The following is a 17,520-nucleotide window of genomic DNA, read 5'->3' on the forward strand; positions in this document are numbered from 1 at the left end:
GGTAACCTGCCCACATCCTAGCAAGTCACCCACAGCATGCTGGCTCTGCTCTGGGTATGCTTCACCCAGCTTTAAAGTGGATAAAACCCGCAGAATCATGTTTGGTTTCACTGTGTTCATGAAAAGTGCAAATTCAGAGGAGAAGAGTGGTCATAGGGCGTGAGGGTCAGGCCGGGGCAGCTCCCCCTGGCCCCAGGGGTTTGAATAATGGAGCTTAAGAAGGTACACATCCTGAAGATGTTTCTGTCACATCCTAAGGAAATCACAGGACCAGGGCAGAGTGCTGAGTGTGCAGCTGGCTGGTCTCAGGACTGTTAGCAGGAACTGAGATCTCCATTACTCAGGAGTGTGCTGAGTAGTTTGTGCAGCATCCACACAGTGGGCAGTAAGCAGCTCAGGAAATGGTGGTTGTGGAAGGAAGAGAAGCAGATGGCAAGATGCCTAACGTCCCATTTCACCTGCTTTCACAGCAGTCCCCATGGGTGAGAGCAAGGCCTCGCAGGCTTCATAGTCACACGCGGGTGGTTTGGGATTATGGGCAATTTTCATGTCTTTCTACCTTCTAGGTGGTCTTAATTGCTGTACATCTAAAAACAGACCCATTTCTGTTTCCCTTTTTTAAAATGTAACTTAAGAAAGGGCTTGGACTTGGTTTGATACTAAGTTGGTGGACTTCAGGGCAGGTCTCGGGGTGAGCTCCAGGCAGTAGGTCGATGTTTAGCAGGAGGACTCAGAAATGAGAGGTTCTGTAGGGAGCAGGGTGTGATTGAGCTGCTGTCAGGACAGGAGATGTTAAGGCTGTGTGACCAATCAGTTTGCAGGGTCTTGACACACCCATCCCCTCGTTGGTTGGTAACAGGTTGAACAGTGTAGGTCAGCCTTCAATGAGATGTTTGCCTTTGGCTGACTGCCACTCTCCACCCTGTGAACCCTGTCCACGTCACGCCACTTGACCTCTCATGGGGAGATGTTTCCAGACACACGAATTCCTGCATCTCTGAACTCCTCTTCTCTCTGTTTAGACACGGGTCCCCACATCACAGCTGCAGGCGCAAGGCCAGATGCAGGCGCAGGCGCCCCCGCCAGCTCAGGTAGCCCTGGCGAAGCCTCCAGTGGTGTCCGTGCCCGCGGCCGTGGTCTCCTCGCCAGGTGTCACAACCCTGCCCATGAACGTTGCTGGGATCAGTGTGGCCATCGGGCAGCCACAGAAAACCGCAGGTGCCTGTCCACGTCTGCTGAAGCTGGGAGGGGGCTAACAAGCCTTTCCTGGTGGAAGTGGCCACCAGCCCTGCTGGCTCCTTCACCAGACACCCATTTCAAGAGGGCTGTGCTGCTAATTAGGGGAAATGTGTCAGATGCCTGAGTACAAGTTTGACCCTTGACTTAACCATTAACATTTGGGACTTCCCATCCCTTTATCTCAGTGATTTTCAACCCATGTGCCACAAGAATTTTTAAAACATGCAACACCTAACTAGTCAGGGGCACAGACCTCTTTTCCCCTTAGATTGTCCAGTAAATAAATGACAACAGCAACACAACAATAGCCGTCTGATGTGAATGAATCAACATTATACCTTTTTTTAAAATCAGATTGGCAAAAATATATTTTTGGGTGTGCCGCAGAATTTAGTAGTTAGTTTGTGTGCTGTGAGATGAGAAAGGTTGAAAATCGCTGCTCTGTCTGAATGTCCTAGTGGACCTAGGAGCATCTCGAGTGTGTGTAAGAGATGGGTTTGCTTGTCTCAGTGTCAGGGTATCATTTTCTGTAGCAGTCAGTCAGTCTGAACAACACAGTGACTCAGGAAAATGCAGGGAGCTAGTGTGAACCCTGGTTCAGCGCTTGTGACTCACCCACTTGATCGGTGTTTGCAGGACAGACCGTTGTGGCCCAGCCTGTGCACGTCCAGCAGCTGCTGAAGCTCAAGCAGCAGGCCGTGCAGCAGCAGAAAGCTATCCAGCCGCAGGCTGCCCCAGGCCCCGCCGCTGTCCAGCAGAAGGTACCGGCTCCTGTGTGGGGTGCTTGGGTTGTCCTGTCATGAGGCTGAGTCGGGCCCTGCCACCAGGCACAGGATGCACTGAGGACAAAAGGGTTCTGCATGGGCCCTGCCTCACTGCCTCGCACCCACACAGGAGACCCCAAGGTCCTGCACTTGGGCTGCACAGAAGACGGCCTCGATGTCAGTGCTACTCCGAGGCCCCGGAGGGAGGGGTGGTTATGAGATGGGGAGTTGTGTTCACTGAGGGCTCATGGAAACAGTGAGGATGCGGGCTGTGGACGGCACGGCTGGTAATGTGCCACAAGTGTTTGGGGAAGCAAGTGTAGCTCAGTGTTTGACCCTCTGGGCAGCTGGTGCACAGAACAGAGGAGGCAGGCGGGGTCCTTGTCCTGTGTCTGTGCTCGAGGGTGGAGGGAGGGAGATAGTCTGACGTGAAGGAGTGCTGTTGGCATCTCGCTGACCCAGAAGTTTGGAGGAGGCAGCTCTGAACTGATTCAGGCCCCAAAACAAAGTCCTCAGTAGGCTGACATCTGGGGTGTGTGCTGTGCAGGCACTGAGAGGGACACAGCCTTCCCTGGCTCTAACCCTAGGCTGTCTCTCTTTCTTCAGATCACCGCACAGCAGATTGCTGCTCAAGGCCAACCACAGAAGGTCACCTATGCCACCCAGCCAGCCCTTAAAACCCAGTTTCTTACCACACCCATCTCCCAGGCTCAGAAACTGGCTGGGACTCAGCAGGTGCAGACCCAGATCCAGGTGAGCCTGAGCCACTGCTCAGGGTTCCCTGCTTCACTTAGGTTTTGGAACTGGGCATTCCTTACTTCCTGCAAGTGTATCGATGTATTTAAGGCACCGTCTGAGCTCTGTCCAGGGTATCTTGGTTCTTTCAGTGGTGCACACATCTCAGTGCTGGCCGCTGTGCCCAGGAGGCTGAGCAGGGACAGTTTTATATTTTAAGATACAGTAAACTAGTAAATGCCTTCTGGTTTTAATGTTCATAGAGAGGAGCTTTGTCATTTGTAAGTATGTGTATTTCACATTGTCTCCAGAGTTTTCTTGGACAAGACTTGTTTTCATCCCTGTTCCACGAGTTAGAGACCTGAAGGGGGTTGGGGTCGGGTCACAGCCCCCAGCAGCTGCCACTCGGGGCTGTTCAATGAGCCAGTGCCCCACAGCCCAGAGTACACAGGTGGCAACTGCACAGTGGTGGAACATTTTGTTTGTACAGAGAGAAAGCTCTCAGTGATGACTAAAGGAAAAAATGGTGAAATAACCTCTTTAAAATGTTGGTGCACCTCTTGACTAGAACTGAACTTTGGGGTCGGCCTGAATCACTTCACTGGTGGGAGCCCTCCTGGGAGTCTGCCCAGACTTGAAGGAGGGACTCTCTTGAGATCTCGTGAAATGCTGAAATATTTATTCCATCCTTAATTCTCTCCTATAAACTTGGATCAGTTTTTAGTAAAAGAAAAAACTTTACTATATAAAGTATGTGACCAAAAATAAGTTTGAAGTGACACATGGTTGCAGGTTAGGAAGGTGAGCTAATGGAGCCAGGTGAGCACACTACGAGAACGGCTCTTTTCTTTCATCTGGCCACTGTGGTGGTGTTTTTTAATAATTGAGAAGAAAAGGAATCTGTTTGTGGGTACATTCTTCTGAATTCTGCATTTGCCTTTTTTTGTTCTGTCAAAGGTTGCAAAGCTCCCTCAAGTTGTGCAGCAGCAGACACCTGTGGCTGGCATCCCACAGGTCGCCTCTGCTTCCCAGCAGGTAGGTGCACAGATGGGCAGCCACCTCGGAAGTTTCCACAGGGGCTTTTCAGTAACATTCCTGTTTCCCAGATTGAGGGGGTTCTTGGTTTTATTCCTTAGGAAGTAGAATTTAATTACTAGAGTCACTTCTGGTTTTCATAACACAGGACAATAACAAACTCAGCATCAAATGTACCAAAGGAGTTCATTTCTAGGATCAGTGCTCCAGTCAGTAATGTCAGGTGTGTCCCAGAGGCTGGAGCTGCCACACTTTCATTGCAGGGAAACTAAAGGTATAAACACAGCTGGAACAGCCACAACTCGCCTTCCTTGTAGAGCTTGGCGGGCAGGCTGTGACATTCTATTTGCTGCTACAACACATGTCCGTATGCAAGTGGTGCTTCACACGTTTTTATTCTCAGAATCACGCTGGCATGTGGATTTCAAACCAGATACAACTGACCCTTGAACAAGGTGGGGTTTAGGGCATGTACCATCCAGCAGTTGAAAATCTGTGTATAACTTGTTTGCCCTCCACATAACACCCACTCCCAACCTGTGCCTGTTGACCCTTGAACCATGTGGGTTCGAACTGCGCTGGCCCATTTATGCAGATTCCACGTGTATGTTCAAACCCAGGTGGTTCAGGGGACAGCTGTAGTAGTCAAGGCTGACCGCCACCGTCAGTCCTGGTCCTCAGCCCTTGCCCTCCCGGAGGCATCCAGGTTAGCCTAAAAGCCGCAGTGCTTTAGTGTTCTACTTTTGTTAGGTTAGAAACCAGAGGTCGTATTTCAGTATGTTGGGTAATTTCCAAATTTCACAAAAGAATTCATGCTAATTAGGTTTCTTAAACCCCCTACTGGCCCTGAAGAGTGTTGGATTTGTCATGGTGATCACTTGATCTGCATTTTCTAGGTGATGTGTGTTTTCTGTTTTGGCTCAGGCTTCCCCACAGACGGTGACCCTCACCCAGGCGACGGCGGCTGGGCAGCAGGTCCAGATGATCCCCGCAGTGACCGCAACTGCACAGGTGGTCCAGCAGAAACTCATGCAGCAGCAAGTTGTGACGACGGCAGCAGCCCAGCTACAGACCCCTGGTGTCCCCAACCCCACACAGGTGCCAGCCAGCGCCGACAGCCCAAACCAGCAGCCCAAATTACAAATGCGAGTTCCTGCCGTCCGCTTAAAGACACCCACCAAACCTCCATGCCCCTAGTCAGGAAGGCGTATGCCTCGGCCCAGCCACCAGGCATTTCACCATCTAGCCAGAACTGTAGGTGTTATTTATTGAACCTCAGGATGGGGTTGTGTGAGGTGTTGGCACCTGCACAGCTGCAGCTGCAGCGAAGCAGTGGAACCACAGTGGTGCTCCCGTGGGCCGCCACCTCCGTGAGACCAACAGGAGACGCGGCAGCGGCAGTTCCTCTGCGTCCTCCGCCCCTCCAGCCTCCTCCAGAGCAGCAGGGCTGGGTTTGAGCCTGTGGGACCCACCAGTGCCCATGTCTGCCCATCTCGGGGCTGCTTGGAATGTGCAGCGAGTCATAGTGACTCCTGAAGCCACATGGTCTGTGACAGCAGCCATTGCTTGGTTTTTATATCCAACCGAAAACATCATGGTCCTTCAAGCAGAGAGGCCTCTGAGGTCAGTCATCTCAGATCCAAGACAGCCAGTGGGCTTCTTCCTTCTCCTAAAATGTGACTTGTAACTTTTATAAAGGAATCACTTGGTACTGGTGCCTATCGGAGCACATTTAGGACACGTCCCCAGCTTGTGTGGAGGAACGCAGAGATTGAACTTCCATTCCAAAGGTCAGCCAGTGCGACTTGTTTCTCTGTAGGTGGGACCTTCCAGCCTGCTCCCATCCCAGCACCCCCACGATCCTGGCCCAGCGTTGGGAGTGAGTGTGCTGAAGCAGCTCCAGGAGCTTTATGTGGCTTCTTTCTGGATTAGTTGGGGCCCAGAGGACGGGCAGGTGCTGCTGTTGCAGGTGTCACCACTGAGTGCATGGTGTGGGGTCCATTGAGAGCAGAGGTGGCTGTCATCGTTTCCCTTGCTCATGCCCAGCCCAGGTGTGTGCAGAGCTGAGAAACCTGCTCAGCAGGGTGGTCGGCCTATGGCAGACTCTTTCTTATAGACTTGAGACCGCAGACTGCTCTGCCAGGGTCTCGCACGTGAGCAGACACGCTCCATTGTGGTTCTGTGCAAAGCGGTGAACTGTGTGCAGTTTCAAGGGGCCCATGGTTGAGGGGCAAAGAGGCAACCCCGTTTGTACTTTCTATTTTTACTTCGGCAAGGTAATGAGCGACTGCAGTGGACTTGGCTGGCTGATGTCCGCCTACCTGGCAGTGTTCACCAGCACAGGGTGCACGTCCGAGGACACCCTCTCCACTCCATTCCTCTGCTCCTCTGACTCACTGGGTCCCAGTTGGGTTCTGTTAGGTCTGCGTGTGCTAAGGATGATTTGCAGCACTGAGATTTTTAATTTTATTTTTATTTACTCCCCTCCCCAACGTACCACTATAAATGACAGGAAGGACCATCTTCTGTCCTGTAGTGTTGATTTCCATTGGTTTACGTGGACAGTGATATGGCAACTCTTGGAGAAGCCAGTGGGGCAGCTCAATTTTGCGTTGAACATAGGAAAACAGAGGACTGTTAACCAAGCCTGTTGGTTCTGGTTTGGCACAAGCTGGCATGTGGGGCAGTGCTGTGAGTATGCCCTGCCCCTGGTTCCCGGGAGACTGCCTGCTCTCTCTACTCGTGTGCAGAACTACATGCGTTTCAGTCCTGTTTTCTTGGCTTATTTTGTCGTGCACCCTGTTTTGTCCCCGCTTAGATGAAATGTCGATGCACTTACTTAGACCGCCCTCGACAGAGCAGCCACAGCCAGTTTCCTACTCACACAGAGCCCAGCAGGGAATGACATTGTGTGCAGCTGCAGCCGCTTAGGTGCAGAGGGCGAGTCTCACCTGGGAAGTGTGCTTGCTTCGGCGACACCCCGATGCAAAATGTGGGACAGAAGCGTTTTCTTGTACCACCTGGTTTAGTAACCTCAGATGTCACCACTGACCTACTTGTCTTCAGTACCGTTGCTTAGGTAAAAATTCTCCTTCCAAAATAGCCTCAAGGGTTACTTTCCACATTGAAGTTAGTTCAGGAGGCAGTTTCCCAGGCCTCCTCCCGTCACTGCTGCTAGGACCTCACTGCCTGGGAACCAGGCTACTGCCACACACTGAACGACAGGAAGAGCAGGACTGTCCGACCCAAACTGGCCACCACGGGAGCAGTTACCCTTGAAGGGAGGAACGTGTGTGCTGAGGAAGGCTGGGCTGTTTCCAAAGCATCCCCGGAGGCAGGAGGCAGGTCCACACACACAGACTTGGTGCCTGGTGAGGCTCCCCTCTCCCAGTCCTTACGGTTTTTTGTTAAGTGTTGTAATCAGATAGCTGTTGTGTTTTAAAGTTTAAAAGGAAGGAGAATGGAAATGTAAATACTTTGTAAACATAGCCATTGGTACTTGAACAGTAGCATTTTAAAGGGCACTGATACCCGCCACACAGAGGGTGTAATAAAATGATTTTTTTATATGTTTTTTCATCTTGTCGTTCGTAGAAAACTAGTTAAAGGCGATGCTAGTTGTGTTTATCTCAAGCACTTGACAAAGGGCTCCCTGTGGCTCCCCAGCAGGTCTTGGATGCAGGTGATGCTCACAGGAGCCCAAGTGCCTGGCTCTGGGTGGGGAGACCTGAAATGCAAGCCCAAGGCTGCAGCCCTGGCAGCCACCGATTTCTCAACTCTGTATTCAGGTGTTTTTTCCCTCAGTCTGGGGAAAATCCCTTTAATCAGCCTTTTGGTTAAAAGGCAAAGCCAGAATTCCATTCCAGAGTGGGAACGCTCAAGAAATCAGAGCAAAGCCTTCCCTCAGAGAAGTGAGAGCAGGGTGTCGAGTCCTGTCAGAGCCACCTGTTGGGTCCCCTCACAATCCAGGTTCCCGCAGCCCCAGAGAAAGTAACACAGCAGCAGGTCATCACCCCCTCCCCACAGGCCTTGGGTTCCCGGAAGGCTCCACCCACAGCCAGAGTCTAGATGCAGCCCCACCGTCAGGTTCCAGACCCCCGCCCAGCCCAGCTAAGGGAAGCAGCCTGGTGGTAGCAGAGGGGGTCCTGCAGAAGCGCCACACAGATGTCAGGCAGCTCACTAGGGGCTGTGTCCAGGTGGGTGCTACCCCCGGAGGAGGGTGCACACAGCTTGCCATGGCAGGAAGGCCCGTAAGCCCCAAGCTTGGTCCCGTCTGCCCTTGGAGGCCCTGCCTAGGCTGCCTTCTGCCTCCATTCTTCCTGTGGGAAGAGAGGAAGAGCTCGGCTCGTCTACCCTCAGGAGTGCCACACAGCCCAGCCTCCCAACTCTGAGTGGAAGAAAGGCCAGCACTAACCCAGCAGGCGCAGCTCTGGCCCAGCACCCCTCCAGGGCCACGTGCCTCCACCCCAGAGCCCAGGGTCTCCTGCCCTCCAGCTAAAAGGTAAACCCAGGGTCTCATCTCCCCTTCGTCCACATGTCCCTAGAACCGCCATAGGCCCCTCACCTTGACAGCCCTCTCTAGCTGGGCCAGGGCCGCCTCATACCGCGGGACCAGCGGCTGCAGGAGCTCGCTGGGGGTGTTGTGCCGCTCCAGCTCAGGCACCCCAGCTTCAGTCAGCATCTGGAGGAACCTTTTTTCCTGGAGGAAGCATGCCGAGTTCTGGGAACAGCTCCCATCCTCCCCGACCCCCACCTCCTTGCAGATCTTTGCCTGACCTGCACTTTCAGAAGTAGCGTGAAGGCCTGTCCGGTTTTTCCAGCACGAGCAGTTCTTCCAACCCTGAAGCCAAGCACAGACTCCTCTAGAGTGAGGTCCCCCAGCCCTTCATGGGTCCAGTAGAATGGCAGTCCCCCTCCCCATCCCATCTAAGCCCCAGCACAGCCCTCACCGGTGCACATAGGTCCGCAGGTACTGGGGGGCATCGTAGTTGACCACCAGCTGCACACCATGCACGTCTATGCCGCGGGCGGTGGCGTCAGTGCTGATGAGGCTGTTAGGATACGCCACGTTGTAAGACCTGCCTCAGGCCAGAAGCTGGGACCCCCCCATTAGGGACCCTCTCATGGAGTGAGGCGGCAAATCCTGCCGAAAGCGCCCTTCGGGGCCAGGCAGATGCCGGCAGCGCACCCTCCCCAGGCACTCACAGCTGAATCTTTCCCTGTTCAAACTGCTTCAAGATCATCTTCCTCCGGCCAGGCCCATAGCGGGAGGAGAACTCAGCCACCGTCACACCCCCAAAAGCCTGGACTAGCAGGAAGAGCCTGGAAAGAAACGGCCGGGTGGGCTGGGGCCAGCACCAGCCCATCCCCCACCCTCACCTGCCCGGCCTCACCTGTGGGAGTTCTCCCGGGAGTTGGTGAAGCAGAGGACCCTGGAAAAGCTCATGTGCAAGACCAGGTGCAGGACAACCAGCGGCTTGGAGCGCAGGCTGCAGGGCACATAGTGGTGCTGTGGGGACAGCACAGGGTTGGCCCGGCCCCGAGAGCCCAGACAGGACCCTCCCCAACCTGTGCGCCCAGCTCACCGAGAGCCCTTCAGGGAAGGTGTACTTCCCACCCAAGTCCACCTCCGTGTCCATGTCAGCATCCCTGGGGCCCCCACCAGCTGGCCGTGTGGAGAAGAGCCGGGGCTGGTACAGGCCCAGCTGCTGCAGCTTCTCTGGGTTCTGGGTCAGGGTGGCCGAGAAGAGCAGCTTCTGTAGTGGCATCTGGGGACAGCAGATGCTGAAAAGGGGGAAGACGCTGGGGGAGCAGCCTTGGCTTAGCCGCCACCCTTCTGACCCAAACAGACCAGACCAGGTGCCCCACCCAAGGCAGAGCAGAGCCCTGGACTAGGTACCTGGCAGCAGTGATGACCTGGGGCTGCCTTCTCTGGAGCAGAGCAAAGGGGTCCTTAGCACCCTCACTAGGGAAGGCTGCTGCCACCACCCGAGGGAGCCAGGACTGGTGCATGCTGTCTATCATCCGGTCGGCCTCATCGATGACCTACAGGAGACAGGAGACCAGGGCTCTGGTGGGTGAGGCTGGCATCAGCTCTGAACCTGGGCCTCCTTCTGGGCAGGTGGGCCACCTACCAGGAAGCGGAGGTGCTGCAGGCTGAACCCCGGGGTTTGGTCAATGTGGTCCACTAGGCGGCCCGGAGTGGCCACCACGATGTCAGCCAGGCAACGGAAGCCATCTGCTCTGTGGAGCAGAGTAGCTCAGCAGGAGTCCCACACTGATCCCCAATTCAAGGAGCCTGTGGGGCCCAGGGTCCACACAGGGCTGTGCTCCTCCTGTACCAGCCGCCCCACAACCCACGGCTCAGCAGGACCTACGTCTTCTGGATGAGGCTCTCCTGCTCTTTGGCCAGTGGCTTCTGCCCAGTGACCAGGGCGACACGCAGAGGAGTGGCATCTATGTAGACGTTAAACACTTTGCTTACCTGGAAGAAGACAGGTATTACCGGCCTGACCAAAGGCACCACACCAGTGACAAGGACTCTGGGGCGACCCCCAAGCACAGGGTCCACGTACCTGCTGGGCCAGCTCCTTGGTGGGCAACACAACCAGGGCACGGACCTGGCACACAGCTCGCTGCAGCAGGGCCTGTGGGGCAAGAAGGGCGACCTGTGGGCAGGGCCGGCTTCCTGCCCACCAGCCTGCTTGGAGGGTGGGGCCCTCACACTCACCTGCACCACAGGGATGACAAAGGCCAGTGTCTTTCCACTGCCTGTTGGGGCAGAAACACACAGGTCCCTGGGCTGGTAGCCGCCTCTGCCCGTGAGAAACCCGTTGGTTGTGCTCTCTAGGAGAGTGGGAATGACCGCTGCCTGGACTGGACAAATGGAAGGTGAGGCTGGTCAGGTTTGTGCAGGAACCAAAGCCAATCTGTGACCTCCAGGCTGGGCTGCTCTCCCGGGGGGGGGGCCCTGATGCGTTAACATAGGGCTGCCCCCATGGGGAGCTGAGCTGTGAAGGAACCCTGGGCCCCTGCCCGAGGCTGGAGCACCTGGGAAATAGCATGAGATGCCATGTGCCCGCAGCTTCTTCTGCAGGTCAGGGTGGACTTCAGGGATGTCCTCAATAGGCACCAGGTCTTCAGTAACATTCTTCCTGACACAGCTTGGCTGGGCCAGCCACGTTGGCAGGAAAGGCTGGACCTGTCGTAAAGGGTAACGGAAAGAACCCAAGTGACTGCTCCAGAGCCCCGCTGGCCCTGGGAACGAGGCTGCAGGGAGGGGGCCTGAGGACCCTCTACCTCCTGTCCTGGCTTCCCCTCGGTTCCCCATGACCCACACCGCCTTTAAGTAGGAAACATACACCAGAAGGTGCCCCTCCCCCGGGCAGATCCCCCTGGGGGCTTCCCCACACCTAGGACACCGCCACACTCTGAGCAGAACCTGCAGGCCCCTTGACGCCTGGCACTCGCCTGCCCTGACCTCCTTTCCCGTCCCTGGCCGCACCCCAGCCACCTAAACCCCTCGGTTCTTACACACCAAGCTCATCGCTGCCTCACGGGCTCCGCCTGGAACACACCTCCCTGCCCCCGACAGGGCGCCGGCACCCTCGTCCCAGCTACGGCACCAACCCCGGCTGGGTCAACAGCACCCACCCGCCCCCTCGGCCCCCAGGCCGCTCACCTTCGGCGCCCGGGTCCTCCCGAAGCCCCCGAGCAGCAGAGCGCGGGCTGGGGGCCCAGAGGCCTCGTCGGGGGCCGGTCCTCCTGGGGCCTCGGGAGGCCCCGCGGCCTCGGGGTCCACGCTGCTCTCCCCCGGCGCCTCCTCGCTGCTCTCTGCGGGGCAGAAGCGGGGCCGGGGCGGCGCGTCAACCCCACGCGGTCCCCGTCGCAGGGCCGCGCTCCACCCGCTCCTCGCCCCGCCGGGCCCACCTGCGCCCGGGGCCTCGCCGTCCGCTTTCCGCCGCTTGCCGCGCGGGGCCTGCGGGCTCCCCGGCGCCCCGCCGCCCTTGCGCCTCCGCGGGCGCCGCCGCCGCCGCTTCCCCGCCGCGTCCTCGGTCCGCGCGGCCTCCTCGGGCTCCTGCGCCCGCTGCTGCTTCCCCGCCGCGTCCTCGGTCCGCGCGGCCTCCTCGGGCTCCTGCGCCCGCTGCTGGCGCTGCCGCTCCCGGGCCCGGCACTGCAGCCGCTCCAGCAGCGCGCGGGCCCGGCCGCCCGCCCCCGCCTCCGCCTCGGCCTCGGCCTCGGCCGCCTCGGGCCCCGGGTACCGCGCGACGTGGAAGAGCGCCATGCCCGCGGCCCCACGCACGGCGGCCGACGCGCGGCGATGACGCAGGGGCGTGCGTCGTGACGTCACGAGAGGGCGGGGCTAGAGCCCGGCCTCTCTTGCACGGGGCGGGGGCGGGGCTGCGGCAGGCGCGCCGTGACGTCACTGCCGCGCCGGAAGACAGCGCGCGAGTCGGCGTCTCCCGCGTGGGGCGGCGGCATGGAGCGGGCGCCGGGCCCCGGGGGCGCGCGCCGGGCGCTGGGCCGCCTGCTGGAGGCGGTGCTGGCGAGCCGCGCGGAGGCCAACGGCGTGTTCGACGTCCTGGCGGCGCTGCAGGTGCGGCGCGCGGGCCGGGGCGGGTCGCGGCCGCCCTCGCGGGGCCGGAGCCCGGGATGCGGGCCCCGGGGCGGGGGGCTCCGCTCGCACTGCGGCTCCAGCTGCAAGGCAGGGCCCGGGATGTACCTGGGGGGCCGTCTCTCGTCCCGCCGGGCGCCCCGACCGGAGGTCCCGTGGGAGGTTTGGCGGAGGCGGGGTGGCGAGTCCCGCCGGGGTCCAGGTTGGGGTTCGATGGGGCTGGAGTCGCGGTGGGGAAAGCGGGTAGGGCCCCAGTTCCCCGCGGGGCACCGTGCGACTAGCCTCTCCCCGCAGTCGGAGGACCAGGAGGAGACCCAGGATGCGGTGCGCGCTTGCAGCCGCCTTTTCGGGGCCTTGCTGGAGCGGGGTGAGCTGTTTGTGGGCCAACTGCCCCCGGAGGACACCGTCATGGCAGGTGAGTGGCCTGGGGGCCCGAGGCCCGTCTCTGGCGAGGTTGCAGGGAGACCTTGTCAACGTGGGACGAGGCGCCCCCTGAAAAACAACCTCCATCGCAGCGCAGTTGGCAGGAGGGCACCAAGCCCACCGTGGGGATGTTTGGGGGCGGTGGGGCAAAATGGACTTAATGAAGGCTGAACGCAGCATGAGTTCTGTGTGTATTTTGTGCTACCTGTGGGACGTGTTTACTTATGTTTCCTTTTTTTTTTTAAACTTATTGGGGTGACGTTGGCTAGTATGTATGACCGTTTAGCTTTCACAGGTGTTTCTAGGTTACAAGGTCTGTATGTTGCACTATGTGCCCACCACCCAAAACATGGGACTTGTTTAGCATTTACTGTTCTGTACCACACGAAGTTGGGGCTACTTGCCCTGACTTGGGATCCCAGGGCTTGTGGGAAAGGGGATGGGGGCCCTGCCCTTCGGGTAGGAGCTCCTCTCCCTGGCTGAGGAGATATGCTGGGCCCACCCCAGGTCTGGGGCCACGGTTTCCACTCACTTCCCTGGCTGGGTTGAGCAGAGAGCAGTGGGCATGGACGTGGGCTGACCACCCTCCCTCGCTGGCAGGGTCCCAGGGGGCCACACGGAAGTACAAGGTGTGGATGAGGCACCGTTACCAGAGCTGCTGCAACCGCCTGGCGGAGCTCCTGACCCACCCTTCGTTTCAGGTTAAGGTGAGTGTTGGGGTTCCTGGCCTACGTGTTCCCTGTACCCTAACCTGGAGCATCTCTACACACAGAAGAGACCAGGGCTGCGCCATGGGCACTTGTCTTTCTGCACTTGCTTTCTTTGTTGGCTGGTTTTCTGGTGGGTGGTTCCGTCCTGTCTCTTGATTTTCCCTGTGAATAGTCAGGCGTAAGTGCTGAGGGGAGCCCTGTGGGCCAGTTCTCAGGGGAGGGTGATGTGTTGTTGGGGCACAGCAGCCACTCTGCTACCCTCTCCCTAGGAGCTGGCCCTTAGTACACTCATGAAGTTTGTGCAGCTGGAAGGAGCGTACCCCCTGGAGAAACCCAAGTGGGAGGGCAACTACCTGTTCCCCCGCCAGCTCTTCAAGGTGAGGGGCGCATGGGGTCCTGGCGGACGTCAGTGACCAGAGCCAGGATGGGCAGTTATTGGGCAGGATTCTCTGCTGCATCTAGCTGTGGGAGAGGTATACTGTTGGCTGGGGGTCTCCTGGGGCAGTCCATTGGTTGTGGGACTCTGCCGTGTGTGCTCGGCCTCTGGACTGGCTGGTGGTAGGATGGAGAGGCACCCACCTGCCTGCCCCTCACCCAGGTGGTGGTGGAAGCCCTGCTTTCCCTGGAAGAGGACTGCTCACTGCTGCTCTCCCAGTTCCGGGAGTATCTGGATTACGACGACATCCGCTACCACACAATGCAGGCGGCCGCAGACACTGTGGCTCGGGTCACCAACGGGCACTCAGAGGTGAGCTGGTGGGGCCCCATACCTGGGGGAGGGGTGGGGAGCAGACATGTGGAGCCCAGGTGCTAGGCCAGGCCTCCCGCAGGTGCCCCTCACTTTTTGGAACAACACCTTCACACTGATGTCTGCCGTGAGCCTGCCCCGCCAAGAGAGCGACATCTCTAACTTCTATGTGAAGCGCACAGGTGAGCGTCCAGGGCTGGCTGGTGGGTGGGCAGGCGGGGGCACCTGGGCCCTGTACCCTCACAGCCTCACGAGCCACTGTCTCCCTCCCTTCTCTCTTGCAGAGTTGTCAGATAAGTGGAAAGTCACTCATCTGAAGGTGAGACACTCGGGAGGGGGGGGTGGTCTCCCTGGGAACAGGCCCTGTCCTGGGGTGTTGCTTCTCCCTAGACTCGGGGACATGGGGAGAGGGCCAGCTGCCTCCTTCCCAGCTTAGAAAACCCCCTGGGGATCCCAGGGGGAGAGGAGATCCAAGGCGCGCCCAGGGCGTCACATGTCACCAATAAGCTAAGGGTGCTTGTGGACAGAGCACCTGTCTGCTTTGGCTTCTCAGGAGGCAGGATGTTTCTTCTCACCTGGGCAGTTTCCTGGGTTTGGGCCCTGGGTGCTCCAACTTACATGTGGCAGGAAGAGGGCAGGGTGGGATTGGGAAGGATGGGGGAGGACCTGGTGGGGGCCGCGAGTGCAGCCTGGACCCCTCCCTCCCCCACAGGAGCACAGGAGGACCTTCCAGCTGATGTGGCTTGGCTTCCTCAAGCACAAGGTAGGGCCTGGTGGGAGCAGCGGACCCAGGGCCAGGTCTGGGCCCCTGGCCTGTGTGGTGTGCGCCATGGGGCAGGCTGCACCCTGACCTGCTCCTCCCCCCAGCTGCCCCTCAGCCTCTGCAAGAAGGTGCTGGTGATCATGCACGACTCCATCCTGCCTCACCTGGCCCAGCCCAGCCTCATGATCGACTTCCTCACCCGCGCCTATGACATTGGTGAGCAGGGATCACCCAGAGGTGCTGTGACCAATGCCCTGCTAGGCAGGGACATGTGCTAGGGGGAGGGCAGGTGGGCCTGTGGGCAGCTGGCTCTGGTATCCTGGCGTGAGGCCTCCAGCTCTTCTGGACTTGTCTCTTGGGTGGAGGTGCAGGTTGGGCTGGGGCTCCACAGTTGTGTGTCTGTCCGCAGGGGGTGCCGTCAGCCTCCTGGCCTTGAATGGACTTTTTATCCTGATTCACGAGCACAACCTGTGAGTGTCAACCTGGGGAGGGTGCAGGCCCTTCCCTGCCCCAGACCAGCCCTGCTCTGCCCAGGGGTCAGGAGGCTTTGGGGAGCTACTGGGAAAAAGGAGAGGAGGGTGCTGAGCAGCTGGGGGCTGTGGTTCCCCCCGATGTGTATGCCCTCCTCACCTGTTCCCCATGTGCCCTGTTTCCTGGTTCACTCCCACACCCCCAGGGAGTATCCCGACTTCTACCAGAAGCTCTACAGTCTCCTGGACCCGTCCATCTTCCACGTCAAGTACCGGGCTCGCTTCTTCCACCTGGCCGACCTCTTCCTCTCTTCCTCGTGCGTATCTGGGAGGGGTGAGGCTCTGGCCTCCCTCATGGCCACAGGGCCCCCGTCCCTTCCTGGATCTCAGCTGGTCCCCACAGGGCTGCAATGGGCTCAGAAGGGGCTGGTGTGAGGGATGTGGGGTCTCATGCCTGCCTTCCTGCCCAGCCATCTGCCCGCCTACCTCGTGGCTGCCTTCGCCAAACGCCTCTCCCGCCTGGCCCTGACCGCGCCCCCCGAGGCCCTGCTCATGGTCCTGCCCTTCATCTGCAACCTGCTGCGCAGACACCCAGCTTGCCGTGTCCTCGTGCACCGGCCACGGGGCTCTGGTGAGTGTGCGACCCTGGAGTCTGAAAGCCTGGCCTCACAGGCCGATGTGGGCACAGGTGGCAGACCACATCTGGGTCTTGTTCCTAGAGATGGATGCTGATCCCTATGACCCCGACCAGGAGGACCCAGCCAAGAGCCGAGCCCTGGAGAGCTCCCTGTGGGAGCTGCAGGTGAGGGTGCACAGCTGCCCCCGGTCCTGTCCTGCTCCATCAAGCTGCCCACGTGCCTGTTCCTCTGATGCAGTAGCTTCTTCTTCCCCACCCCTGGGTGCCCCTGCTGCTCCCTGGCACCCTGGTTACCTGGGGGAACCCAGGCCTCTGTCCGGAGTCACCACTCTGTCCCCAACTCAAGCAGCTGGGAAGTGAGACAGCCCATGGAGGGTGGTGACGGCCGCATGCCCTTCCAGGCCCTGCAGCGGCATTACCACCCTGAGGTGTCCAAGGCCGCCAGCGTCATCAACCAGGTGCTGTCTGTGCCCGAGGTCAGCATCGCTCCCCTCCTGGAGCTCACTGCCTTCGAGGTGAGGGCGCGGCCGGGGCTGTGGGGGAAGGAGCTGGGGCACAGGGAACCCCCAAGTGGGCCGGCATCAATCCACTGTCCCTTGCAGATCTTCGAGCGGGACCTGAAGAAAGGGTCCGAGGCGGTGCCGCTGGAATTCATCCCGGCCCAGGGCCTGCTGGGCCGACAGGACGACCTTTGTGCCCAGCACTTCACACTCAGCTAACCTTGGGCCCTCACCCCCCCACCCCCACCCCCACCCCCCAAATAAATGGTTTTGTAGGAGAGAGACTCAGATGGGCTGCAGGCAGGTGGGCAGAGGCCGGGCTCCTGCAACCCCACACCCACCCTGCACCTGGCCTCCCTTGGAAAGTGCTGCCAGGGGGCCCCTCCCTTCTCTACATCCTGGTGGGGAGGGCCCCTCCCTTCTCTACATCGTGGGGCTTGAGTGGGGGGCATTTGGGACAACAGGCCTCTCAGGTGCTGGTGGGGCAGGTAGTGTGAGTATCCAGGGGTCCTTCCCTTGTGCCATGGGTGCATCCCCAGAGCTGACTTGAACTCCCAGGTGGCCTCACCACAGGAGCAGGTCCCCGGGCGGCCTGGCCCTCCCTCTGTCCCTCTGTCCCTCCAGGGTTGTGACAGAGTCTTCCCGCTATTGCTGTGTCATGTGTGTGTGTGTGTCCCGTCCTTTGCTTGGCTCAGCAGCTTCCTGTCCCATGCAGCCAACCCCTGTGTCAAATACCCGTTCTCTCTCCCTGGTTTAACCCTCGCGACACATCTCCCTTCTCGACACCAGCCAACCCAGGGGCAGGGACCCGACTGACAGACTGCACTTCCCCCACGTTTGGATGGGAGCCTAAAGCAGAATCCGCCTCCCCTGGCAGAAACA

General features: G+C 58.9%; 3 protein-coding genes across 14 annotated transcripts in view; 2 read left to right on the forward strand and 1 right to left on the reverse strand.

The window, feature by feature from the left end:
- Positions 1 to 6,296, forward strand: part of EP400 (E1A binding protein p400) — a 62,398-nt gene extending 56,102 nt beyond the window's left edge. For 7 of the 12 annotated variants that reach the window (XM_081123154.1, XM_081123162.1, XM_081123160.1 and 4 more), the window contains 5 exons: positions 1,023 to 1,218; positions 1,876 to 2,000; positions 2,610 to 2,756; positions 3,696 to 3,773; positions 4,698 to 6,296. In XM_081123154.1, coding sequence (XP_080979280.1) covers positions 1,023 to 1,218; positions 1,876 to 2,000; positions 2,610 to 2,756; positions 3,696 to 3,773; positions 4,698 to 4,970 — 819 coding nt within the window. In that variant the 3' untranslated portion in view covers positions 4,971 to 6,296. The remainder of the gene's footprint in view (positions 1 to 1,022; positions 1,219 to 1,875; positions 2,001 to 2,609; positions 2,757 to 3,695; positions 3,774 to 4,697) is intronic. The other 5 variants (XM_081123159.1, XM_081123161.1, XM_081123155.1 and 2 more) reach the window with 1 other exon arrangement.
- Positions 6,297 to 7,556: 1,260 nt separating this feature from the next.
- DDX51 (DEAD-box helicase 51) lies at positions 7,557 to 12,060 on the reverse strand. Its single transcript, XM_081123168.1, has 15 exons — positions 11,703 to 12,060; positions 11,455 to 11,606; positions 10,824 to 10,974; positions 10,504 to 10,649; positions 10,349 to 10,420; positions 10,151 to 10,257; positions 9,908 to 10,016; positions 9,673 to 9,818; positions 9,359 to 9,557; positions 9,167 to 9,282; positions 8,979 to 9,095; positions 8,723 to 8,824; positions 8,550 to 8,613; positions 8,338 to 8,472; positions 7,557 to 8,092 (listed from the first exon to the last, which is right to left on the reverse strand). Exons 1-15 carry the CDS (start codon positions 12,055 to 12,057, stop codon positions 8,066 to 8,068), a joined length of 1,998 nt encoding a protein of 665 aa, XP_080979294.1. The 5' UTR covers positions 12,058 to 12,060; the 3' UTR covers positions 7,557 to 8,065.
- Positions 12,061 to 12,203: 143 nt separating this feature from the next.
- NOC4L (nucleolar complex associated 4 homolog) lies at positions 12,204 to 16,924 on the forward strand. The gene is made up of 15 exons (XM_081122812.1): positions 12,204 to 12,369; positions 12,682 to 12,802; positions 13,411 to 13,517; positions 13,790 to 13,897; positions 14,119 to 14,268; positions 14,351 to 14,450; positions 14,553 to 14,587; positions 14,981 to 15,031; positions 15,136 to 15,247; positions 15,441 to 15,501; positions 15,708 to 15,818; positions 15,972 to 16,132; positions 16,221 to 16,303; positions 16,540 to 16,653; positions 16,741 to 16,924. The coding sequence occupies exons 1-15, from the start codon at positions 12,253 to 12,255 to the stop codon at positions 16,855 to 16,857; spliced, it is 1,548 nt and encodes a 515-aa protein (XP_080978938.1). The 5' UTR covers positions 12,204 to 12,252; the 3' UTR covers positions 16,858 to 16,924.
- Positions 16,925 to 17,520: the final 596 nt, after the last annotated feature.

The sequence above is a fragment of the Miniopterus schreibersii genome, assembly GCF_964146895.1.
Source record: "Miniopterus schreibersii genome assembly, chromosome: 20".
In the NCBI taxonomy this organism is placed as follows: Eukaryota; Metazoa; Chordata; class Mammalia; order Chiroptera; family Miniopteridae; genus Miniopterus; species Miniopterus schreibersii.